The sequence below is a fragment of the Bos javanicus genome, chromosome 13 (genome assembly GCF_032452875.1).
Source record: "Bos javanicus breed banteng chromosome 13, ARS-OSU_banteng_1.0, whole genome shotgun sequence".
In the NCBI taxonomy this organism is placed as follows: Eukaryota; Metazoa; Chordata; class Mammalia; order Artiodactyla; family Bovidae; genus Bos; species Bos javanicus.
Genome location: NC_083880.1, coordinates 72365961 through 72377783, shown reverse-complemented (window position 1 = coordinate 72377783; position 11823 = coordinate 72365961). Strand labels below are relative to the sequence as shown.

The window sequence follows — 11823 nt, the reverse complement described above, 5'->3', positions numbered from 1 at the left end:
TTGAACTCACGTCTGATCGCACAGTTTCACCCATTGGGCCCTTGCCGGTCCTCCAACCACTGCATGGACTCGCCTGTGGGAGTTCTGCACCACGCCACGTGCCAGTCTCATTTTATAAACGCTTCCATTGGCCTTGGCCGCTGACCTATTTTTTCTTATGTACTTATTTATTTGGTCTTGCGGGTCTTCCCTGCAGCACGTGGGATCTAGCTCCCTGACCAGAACCTCCTGCATTGGGAGCGCGGAGTCAGCCACTGGACCACCAGGGTTGTCCTGTAATTAAACAGTTTCCATGCCCCACACACAAAACCCTCCCCCTGACTGCGTTCTGATGGTAGAACTGTGCTCTAGAACACGAGCAGGGATGTGTGCGCTGACTTTATACTGACTTCAAACTTGTGCCCAGACACTGAGAGGTGCTGCTATGATGGGACAGAGGGCTGAGAACCACTCCCTCTAGGTGCCCACTGCATGCCAGGCGTGCACGTGTACCCTCGCCCACAAGCAGCCAGACAGGCGAGAGAGCAGGGGCTCATTCCCTCCCTGGGGAAACTGAGCCCTGAGAACGTCAATAAAGCAGGTAAGGGGTTTCTCTTCATTCCAAATGCCAGTTAAACCTGAGGAGCTGCCAAGCCTCTTCCCCTGATAAAGAAATCCTGGAATAAATCTATTTCCCTTTTTACTTGTCCACCAGGAAGCCTGGAGAGCCAGATGTGTGTACGCCAATTTCACTAACTATAGGACCCAAAGCCAACATATCTGTTTTCATTTTTCACTTAGAATTTGTTCTATTCTATATTTTCCTTGGCTCTAATTCTCTTTTTATTGGAGTGTAAGTGTCTTACAATGTTGTGTTGGTTTCTGCTGTTCAAGGAAGTGAATCAGCTACATGGATACATATATCCCCTTCCTCATGGACCTCCCGCTCCACCACCGCCACCATTCCAGCCCTCTAGGTCATCACCGAGCTGAGCTCCCTGTGCAATATAGCAGCTTCCCACTAGCTCTCTATGCTAGACATGCAGTGCACATATGTCAGCCTCAGTCTCCCAATTTGCCCCACCCTCCTTTCCTCCTCCTGTGTTCACATGTCCATTTTCTACATCTGCATCTCTATTCCTGTTTTGCACATGGGTTCATCTGTAGCAGTTTTCTAAATGTATTATATATACTTTTATATCTTCCTATGTGTTCCTGTGAAAGAATGACCAAAGTTAAGCAAGCACCAAAAGCCAAACATGGAGAGGTAGACACCCAGGGTCCCACAGCTGGTCCAGGAGTCTGTCTACCCAGGTCCCCTCCATACTGATCCCATCCACTTCCTCCTTTCCTCAACCAAAAGGCTAACAGCGTCCGAGCGTCTGTTTTCTGCCAAGCACGACAGGTCCTGCTATGTCCACACCAACTTCCCAGCAACCCCAAGAGGTAACACTAGTAAAAGCACATCCTCTGTCCCAGGTACTGTTTCCGCACATTTAAGAATAGTGTTCCCCATGAAAACCCTCTTAGGTAGGGTATTCCCATCTTACAGGGGCGTGAACTGAGGTACAGGTTGGGTAACTTACTGGATGTGCACAGCTAGTTAGGTGTCACAGAGAGGACTGGAACTAAGGTTCTGGGCTCTACTGTGCATGCTCCCAGCAGGATGCTGTAGACTGAGTCCCTCATCTTATAGATAAGGACGTGAGGTTTCGAGAGACCAGGGGTTCGCCGCGCTTGGGCTCTGACTGTCCAGTCCGGATGGCTGCAGGCACAAAGGGAGAAGCCAGGGACTCCAGGAAGCCCCTCTCCCAACTCCCGGCCAAGCCAAGGCTGCACTTCTAGAAGTCAGGGCACAAGTTCACTCCTGCCAGAGATGCAAAGGGAGACTGCCAGGGAGAAACACGAGGACTGAAGGCATTCCGAGTCTTCCAAGGCCACCTCAGGGCTTCCCAGGTGACTTAGTTTTAAAGAATCTGCAATGCAGGAGACTCATGTCGGATCCCTGGGTTGGGAAGATCCCCTGGAGAAGGGAATGGCAACCCACTGCAGCATTCTTGCTGGGATAATCCCATGGATAGAATGGCCTGGTGGGATAATTCCATGGACAGAGGATCCCAGTGCATGGGGTCGCAAAGAGTCAGATACGACTGAGTGCACACACACACACACACACATACGCACACGCATGAAGGCCACCTCAGCTGTCTCTCCACCACCGCCCTGGACCCTTTGGTGCTGGGGCCAGGCATCCCAGGCCACCCACCCCCACTCAGGCCTCTTCCCTGCCACACTGGTGGCTGAGTGCCCAATTCAGTCAAAGGCAGTGTGAGGGTTTTTTGTTTTGTTGGTATTTTTAACTTAATTTTTTTAGAATTTTTTTTTTAATGTGGACCACTTTTAAAGTCTTTATTGAATTTGTTACAGTGTTGCTTCTGTTTTATGTTTTGGATTTTTTTTTTTTTTGGCTGTGAGCCATGTGGGATCTTAGCTTCCTGACCAGGGATGGAACCTGCACCCCCTGCATTGGAAAGTAACGAAGTCTTATCCACTGGATCGCCACAGAAGTCCCTGGAAATGAGTTTTGAAGCATGAAGAGCCAGGTTCAAATCCCAGCTCTGCCACTTACTAGCTGTGAACCCTGGATGAGGGTGAGCCTCTCCATATACTGAGTGTTAAAACCACCGCCTCACTGCATATCTGGGGAGAGGGGAGAGCCCACTGCATCCGTAGCCTCTCTCTCCGAGTAGGTTTGCCAACCAAGTGGTGCCTGCCTCACCTCCAGCATCGTCCTGGCAAACCCTTCCAAGGCCTCCATCAGCAGACGCCAGAGGGCTGGGGAGGCCAGGGAGGTTTGCTCCAACTTACCTCATTCAAGACATGCCTTCTGGAACAAGACAAAAAAAATTAAGTAATAAAATTTGAGTTTGAATAGAAAGCCCGAATCAGGACTGATCTTTCCAGAACTTCTCCATCCTACCTCAAGAAGGGAAGGGGATCAAGGAAGTCTCTGGGGGTCACCCCACCTCTAGTCGGCCTCAATGACAGGCCTTCCCCCTGGCCATCCGCAGCAGGATGGGCTGCTGGCCCACGTGACACATCACGGTTGCCATGGTTTCTGTTTATTCTGGGAAAGACAGCTTCCCTGACATCCAGGCCTGGTAAAGACGAGTGTTTGCTACACTCTGACCGTGTAATCACTGAGGTCCCTTGCTCTGTCCTCAGCTGCACACAGGCTAGAGCCTGCAAGCACAGAAGCAAAGGCACTGGTGGTAACTCAGCACCCCCAGGTCCCCCCTCTACCCAATCCAGTGTGGATGGAACCAAACCCCACTTTCAGATGAGAAAACCAAGGCTTGGGCTTGGGCCGTGACTTGCCCAGGGTCAGCGAGAGGCAGGGATTCAAACTTGGATCTGTCTAACCTGTCCCATTTTTTCCAGCTGTGTGCTGCTTCATTTATGATCATTACTCTGACTCCCAGGAAACTCAGGCCTTTTCCCAAAACTGCACCTCCTGATATGCCTTGAGAGGACCCTATCCAATGCTCAGAGACATCAACGGCAGCTCACAGGAGTGAGCAGGGAGTTCCCCAGGGGGACCTGACACTCAGGTCCCCACCCCAGATCTGACCACACCATTCTCAGTTCAAAGACCGCTGGCCAACAGAACTAAATCTAAGCCTCGCACTTAACCAGCACCCCACACATCCTCAGTTTTATGCCTATGTCCCTTCCCTCGCTGTCTCTTTGCCCTTTCCAATACTCAGATCCCTCCTCTTCCATCGGAATTTCCTGGGTGCCCATGGGAGCATCAATCCCCACTCCTCCCGAAGGCCACAGAGCCCAGCTGCCCCTGTGAGAGGGCCACCCATGGAAGGGTCTCTCCTCACTCCTGTGTTACATGGGACAGCTATGAAGCAACAGTTCCTTTCTCAGCCAAGCCTGCTGACACTGCCAGGGAACTGGCACTTCACCGGGAGCTCAAATGTGCCAGGTTCCTCCCTCCACAGGGCCTTTGCACATGCCATCCTACCTGGAATGCTTCCCCTTAGTCCCTACCATCTAGCAATTCCTAGCTCTCCTTCAAGTCTCAGTTTAAGGGTCACAGAAGTCCTCCTGACCCTCCCTGTTACCCAGTCAGACAGCACTCGTGCAGCCCTGCTAATCACACTTGTCATGGTCACATTGGGTTTCGTTATGGGATTATTTATTAACTAGACTGAAAGTCACGTAAGTGCAGCACTAGGTCTGTGCTGGGGTCCCTGGCACAGTGCCTGGCACACAGCAGGGACTTGATAAGTGTTTGCTGTTCTGAAAGAGTGTGGGCAGCTGTGGTGGATTAAAATGATGCCACAGGGTCTCAGGTTTCACATGCAACCTCTGCACTGTAATGTTACACCTCCTCCCATCAAGCACCGGAGTCTGTCTGTGCATGCCTTGAAGGCAGGCTTAACCATGTGACTCCATTTGGCCAATGAGATGGCAGCAAATGTGCCGCAAGCAAAGGCCTGAAAAGCACTTCTGCCCCAGGACAGTCTCACTCGCTGCACTCACAACCCGGGAGCAGCAGATGAGGATGCCAGAGGGAGCTTGCTGGAGGATGAGAGACTGGGAAGAGCTGACCCAACAATCAGCCTCCCACCTGTCAACTGCCAGACACATACATCAGTGAGGCGATCCTCAATCAGCCAGTGGCCAACTGACCGGTCAACTGACCACAGATGCAGGACAGAGCCTTGAAGAGGCCAGACTGGCTCAGAAAGCCCTCCAGCCAACCCACAGATTGTGACCAAATAAAATGGTGGTTGTTTTAAAGCACTAATGCTCACAACCAAAGAGCTCAGGTCTGACCAATACAACATCAAGCTGAAAACAACAAAAGCTTCTTGGGAAGTGGAAAGCAGCTGGGAGGTGAAGGTCACGTCTCCGGGTTTGAGCCCTGCTGGTCTGTGACTTTGTCTTGAGCCTAGACAAGGTGGCCACTGCCTCTGTGCCTAAGTTTGCCCATCTCTGCAGTGAGAATGACACATCCCAAACCAAGTTTCCCTAGGAGGGGTAGACTGAGTCTAAACAGGGAGTGGATGTGAAAGAGCTGCCCAGAGGAAGCTAAAGACTCTTTGGTAGACACGTGCTGCAGAAGAAAGATCACAACTTCAGAGCAGACGGATTCCGGTTCCTGATTCCCTCTGCTGCTGTCAGGGTGAGTGACCTTGGGCAAGTTTCTCAACCTCTCTGAGCTTCAGGTGTCACCTGATACATGTCCCCTGACCTGGTGACAATACATAATATGCAGGGCTATGGTGAGGGTTAAATAAGACAGTATACATAAGTCATGGAACACTGTGCCTGGCACATAGAAATTCTATAAATAGTAGTTCCTCCTCTGTCCCCACCTCTACTCCACTGGCACCTCTTTCTGCCACCTTGCCCCAACATACCATGTGGAGTAAGAGTTCCCATGTTTCAGATCAATATCTTGTGCCTGGTGACAAGTTGTGACTGTAGCTTACATAACATCGAGAGAGAAAAAGAGAAAGGCTTGCTTGAAGGATGAGAGGAAAAGAGCTCCATGTTGGCAGCTCTGACAAGGGGAGAAAACTCAGGCTGTGGTGAAGAGCATGAAGAAAAATGGAGATGATTCAGAACTGAGCCCCTGCCCTGAAGGCAGACACACCCCAAGCCCACATCTGTCTTCATCTAGGATGATTATCTGTGGTCTTTCCTCCATTCACTGCCAAGGCACCAGCAGGCAGCCTGGCACTGGCCACTCAGGAAGGATGCAGGTGGGCACATCACGGGGCAAGGCAACCAGCTCTGAGACCCCTGAATGATTCCTGGGCCGCAGTCAGCATCTTGGGCTTCCCAAGTGTCTTGGTGGTAAAAAAAAATAACCCCGTGCCAATAAAGCAGATGCAGGAGACGTGGGTTTGATCCCTGTGTCGGGAAGCTCCCCTGGAGGAGAGCATGGTAACCCACTCCAGTGTTCTTGCCTGGAGAATCCCACGGGCAGAGGAGCCTGGTGGGCTGCAGTCCATGGGGGCACAGATGAGCATGAGCACGTCGGCATCTTAGCCTGGCCTCTGTCCAACAAAGCACCTACCGCAAATGCAGAGGTCTCTCTGCCCCAAGGACCCCTAATGTCAACAGGTGGTCAGGAAGGCTCCAGGATGGAATCAGCAACTGCCCGCCCCCCGCCCCAACACACACTGATGAGGCTGAATCCAGGGAGGGCTGACACGTGGGGGAGCTGGCCCCGCATGGGGACAGAAGGTTCCCAGAGCAGAGGGGAACAACACTGGATGATTCCCCCTGCAAGCGTCACACCTACCCCATGGCCTTCCATGGCCCCCGCTACAGGATCCAAACCCTGGGGGCTGACACTCCAGGCCCTTCTCAAGCCCCAAACCCATGTACTTTGGCCCCTGATGTGAAGAACTGACTCACTGGAAAAGACCCTGATGCTGGGAAAGATTGAAGGCGGGAGAAGGGGACAACAGAGGATGAGATGGTTGGATGGCATCACCGACTCGACAGACATGAGTTTGAGCAAGCTCCTGGAGTTGGTGATGGACAGGAAAGCCTGGAGTGCTGTAGTCCATGGGGTCGCAAAGAGTTGGACACGACTGAGCGACTGAACTGAAACCAATCCACCCAACCCTACCCCAGGCCCCATTACAACCTGAGTATAGGAATCAAGGACCAATCACAACCAAAATCTTGTGAGGCTACAGCACAAGAGAGCACAGTGGCTTACCCAAGGTCACACAGTGAGTTCAAACAAAAGCCAAGAACCCTGTCCCCCATCCACACGCCTGAAGGTCACTGTCAGGCAAGGATACAGTGTGGGTGTTGATGGGGTCTCCACTCCCATACCCCGATCTTCCTTTTCAGGCTGTGCAACCACCCCTCAGTGACAATACAAGCTGTTCTTCTCCGTAGAACTGCTCTTGGCTAATAGACAAGCCTAGGGGGCATGACCCAGCTTCCCCACCCTTCCTGAGGAAGCCCATGGCCATGACCACCTGAGATGGAGGTACAAAAGGCCACCCTCCATCTCAAGATGGGACCAGTTCTATAGCATCATTCGTGCTTCAGGGATCCCTGTAGGATGAAGCAGGTCTCCAGGCAGACCACCTCCTTGCTTATCTTCTCCCTGCCCTGCTGCCCCACTCCCCTTCTCATAAAAGCAGTTCCCACCGATTCTCTTTTATAAGAAGCAGCTCTGCCGCTAGGGAGCTCAGCCTGACACAAAGTCCTCAGTCCTCAAATTGTGGTCCACTCACCAGCAGCAGCACAGCATCATCTGGACCTCATGAGAAACACACGCTTTCCGACCCCACCCAGATCTACTAAATCAGAAACTGCCTTTTTATAGAAACCAACTTGCATGTGATTCCCATGAAAGTTATGATTTGAGACGCTCTGGCTTAACAGAGATAGTTATCCCATCATGGGGATCATCCAACCATGGTATTGCCCAAACCTGCCCATCTGTTGTGGCAATTGTATGGCTAAGCAGCTATGTCATCTCCATGCTCCATGCTCTGGCTGGATGTGAGCTCCAGCATAACCGAGGTAGAAGTACTATGTTCTTCTGATTTGAGTTCCAGTCTCACACACTTTACACGGTCACCAGAATTCTGTTTTTCTTTCTTCTGCTTTTCTTTCATGCCCCCAGAAACCAGTCCCAGTGCTTGCATTAGTCAATTAGAGTGTCTGCCTCTACTACCTTCTTTTTTAAAAAAACTATTTATTTATTTATTTTTGGCTGTAGGGGGTCTTCGTTGCTGTGTGACTTTTTCTCTAGTTGCAATGAGTGGGACGAGCTCATTGCAATGAGTTTTCTCTCTAGTTGCTCTCGCACTTCTCATTGCGGTCACCTCTCTTTTTGCAGAGCACGGGCTCTAGGCGCACAGACTCAGTAATTGTGCTACACTGGCTTAATTGTCCCACGGCATGTAGCATCTTCCCGGACCATGATCGAACTCATGTTCCCTGCATTGGCAGGTGGATTCTTAACCACTGGATCACCAGGGAAGTCCTCTACTGCCTTCTTGAAGGGACCCAACCCAACACCAGACAGCTAGGAAATTTTCCTCAAGGGCACTTTTAGGGGAAGATGGTGCAAAGAGGTCCAGATTCCCCAGGGCCCTGGAGGGTGGAGGGAGGGGGAGCAAGGCCACTGACGTCACTGCCTTGGAAGAAGAACATTCCTGACCAGCCATGAGTCAGAAACCCCTCTTCAGAGGCCCCATTCCAGCCCACCCCAGGGAATGAGCCCCACAGAGCCCCTCCAAGGGGATGCCTATGACCTTTGCAAAAGGAAAGGCAATAACCAAGTCCTACATGCCTAGCGGACCCCAGGGCCATTCCCGGAGGCTGCAATAATCCTGCCGGGTGTTTGGACAGGAGCAACCGTGCAAAGCTTGTCATCTCTGCCTGTTGCCTGAGGAGGGAAGTGGTTCACCTTTTGCTAATCGCTCTAATTCATTTTTTATTACTAACTTTCCTGTTTTCTATTTGCCGTCTGATTGAAGGTATTACCGAAGGCATTTAAACAGCATCAGACCGTACCACAATGGCAAACATAACTCTTCTGATTGAAATCTGCATTAATATACATATAATTCCCTGATCACAAAGATCTCATGATCCACATTTTAGACCCCAAGTGAAGGCGGATTTGACAAGAGACATACACAACTGAAGGTTTTTCAAAAGACAATTAGCCGTGCCAGGAGGCTGCCTTAAGATGGGTGCTTTCTTGGGCTGTTGGTGGACATGGCTGACACTTTGGCACCACGTCCTGAATCCAGAGACATAAAAACATTCACTCCTTTGAGCCAGGAGTTCAACTTTGGCTGTGGCCAGCAGCCTAGGTCTGAACCTTGACACCCCATCTCGAGCATACCCCATAGCCAATCCATCCCCAAATCACATATAGTCTACCTCCTAACATCTCCCATATCCTTCTACTTCTCTCCACTCTCATCCCAGCAGTATAGTCCAAGCCAGTGCAGTCCAACAGAACTTTATGCAATGACAGGAATATTCTATATCTGCACTGTCCATGGGGGATATAGAGAACTTGAAATATGGCTTGCATGATGAAGGAACTACATTTTATTTGATTTTACTTTAAATCTCAATAGTCACATGTAGCCAGTGGCTACCATTTTGGAGTGTGCAGCGATCATCAATCCTCTTCTAAACCACAGTGACCACCTCCCCACTGTCCCCTTGGACATTCTTTGTCCCATCCACTGCTTTCCCCGTAGGACAGCCACAAAGATAAGTGCAGCACACCTTAACTCTCACTACCATTGAGACAAAGTCCAAACTCCTGGACATGGCCTTCAAGGGCCCATCTCCTGGAGCAGAAACTACTCCAATTCTCGGGGAGGCTATGGTATGCCAGGTGCTGGAGGCGGGGCAAGCAGCAAAGGCCTCCTGGAGGAGGTGTCACTTGAGCAGAAACTTAAAAGACATGTCCATAGGAGTCTGCCAGGCGGGAGGAAGATGCCAAAACCAGAGGCACCACAGTGAGAACAGCTCTCGTAGCTACATCCACGAACCACCGGCAGAGAGCCAGCCCTTGTGAAGCTGATAATCTAGTGGGACAAAAACAATACACAGAATGAATAGGCAAATGACACATGAGAAAAGAAAAAGACGGGTAAGGGGTTTCTGGTGGACTGGGTGGAAGGGAGAAATCAGCAGCATTAAATTGTAAGGAAGGAAAGTGCCCAAATAAACATGCTCTCGAGTCTGTGTGATTGGACAGTAGCGGGTGGTTTCTCCCCCATTCCTTAAACATCTTGGCAGGGAACACAGTCTTCACGATTTATAGTTTAGTAAGAAGCAGCAGGTGATCTTGCGTGACCACACTGATTTTTTTATAGAAGTTTATTTTTTATCTATTTATTTCTATTTATTTGGCTGCCTCAGGTCTTAGTTGTGACAAAACAGGGGGCTAAGATCCACCAGCCTGTCCCCCATCTAGACAAGCAATGATGAAAAATCCTAAGAGTTTCAACCACCAACCCTCTTGACTCCCATTTCAACCTTCTTCCCTGGGATCGGCATGTCTTTGCGATGTGAACTCACGTAGGCTCTTTCATTGTGGTGCACAGATTTTCTAGCTGCAACATGCTGCCTAGTTGCTCCATGGCACGTGGGATCTTAGTTCTCCAACCGGGGATTGAACCCGTGTCCCCTCCATTATACCGTGGATTAATCACTGGACCACCAGGGAAGTCCCCAACCACACAGAGATCTTGATTACAGCCTGATGCCACCACTTAAGGAAGACCTTTAGCAACCTTGATGAGGGGTAGTACATTAACAGTGGAACCTTTCTCTATGATATTTATCATTCACTATGGATGTTAACACTTCAGTTAACTGTGATTTTGCTCTACATGGTTTATTTTACAAGGTGAATTTAGTTTTTCACAAGTAATTAAAAACCTTTCCTTATAATGTTTAAAAAAAAAGTCCTGCCTGCCCAACAGAAGCATTCCCATGGGCTAGAGAGAGATTTCCTTATCTCTGAAGGTCAGGCTGACTGCACTCCAGCTCCCCCAACCCAAGCAACTGGGAGTGATGCCTCCCTCCTAAAAATGGCAAGGTCATCACCCAGAGGGAGACTGGAAGTGGACAAAATGGGGCTGAGATCCACCAGCCCTTCCCCCAACAAGTCAAGCATTGATGAAAAATCCTAAGGGTTTCTACCACCAACCCTCTTGACTCCCATTTCAACCGTCTTCCTTGGGCTCAGCATGGTCTTTACAATGTGAACTCACATTTATTAACATTTACAAAGCCCCAGACACTGTCTCTCTCATATTTATGCATTTAATCGTCTTGGCAACAATGCACAAATACCCAATGGAGGCCCAGAGAGGGTGACACCGAATTATTCTTGGAAACACAGCCTGGGATATGTTATGATGGCTATCTCTGGCAAACATAACCACCACACTTATTCATTCATTCTTTCAACAACTTATCACCGAGCACCTACTACCCAGCAGACACCACGTTTAAGTGCTGGAGACTCAGTGCTGAAAGAAACAAGCGTGACTCCAGTGGTTGGAAAGCTTACTGTCCTCAAGGTGGAGCAGGCCCTCAAGTCATCCTACGGATCTAGCATACAAGGGGGAAAAACACAGTGGGGGCTGAGATAGAAAATAACAGGGTAACTGCAAAGATGAGGGGGTCAGAGTCTTGGAGAAGGTGAGGATAAAGCTGAGACCTGAAGGATGAGCAGGAAACAGCCTTGTGCAGAATGAAGACAAGGACATTTCACACAAAGGCAATGGCATATGCAAAGACCTTCAAGCAAAAATAAGCATGCGGGTGGGGGCATCTGGGGAAAAAGCAAGAAGGCCGGGGTGGCCAGAATGGAGTCAATGGAGGCTGGTTTTGCTCCCCATCGTATCCCCAACTCAAAGCCCAGGGCCTCGGACAGAGCAGCTGGGAGTGAGGCTGGAAAAGCAGGCTAGATCACACCAGGATGTCTGGACCAAACAAGGCATTTATCGTTACCTACACACCCAGGGGAAGCACTGGAAGGTTTTAAGCAGAGGTCTGATTTTGGTTGGGCAGAGTTCACTAAGCCACCATGGAGACCCATGAGCAATTCTGCCCAGAAAAATGACAAGATCTCATTCACAAATCAAACGAAACCCAATCACAGTCGAGATGGCTCCTCAGCGCGTCGTGCTGTGTGGCTCCTGGCCATCGGATAGTGACTGTCCCAAAGCTAAGCGTCCCCAGCTGGTATGTGGGAGGTGGCCGCCTTTCGGAAGAGCCAGATAAAGCAGCAAGTGACAGGACATG

The 11823-nt window shown here is 50.2% G+C and overlaps 1 protein-coding gene across 6 annotated transcripts in view; it reads right to left on the bottom strand.

The window, feature by feature from the left end:
- Window positions 1-11823, bottom strand: part of TOX2 (TOX high mobility group box family member 2) — a 155493-nt gene that overhangs the window by 127495 nt on the left and 16175 nt on the right. The window contains exon 1 of one of the 6 annotated variants that reach the window (XM_061437653.1): window positions 11-4796. The exons of the other annotated variants lie outside the window; for them this stretch is intronic. Within the exon in view, the coding sequence (XP_061293637.1) occupies window positions 11-34 (24 nt within the window). The 5' untranslated portion in view covers window positions 35-4796. Of the gene's footprint in view, window positions 1-10; window positions 4797-11823 lie in introns of those variants that run through there. 6 annotated transcript variants of the gene reach the window in all.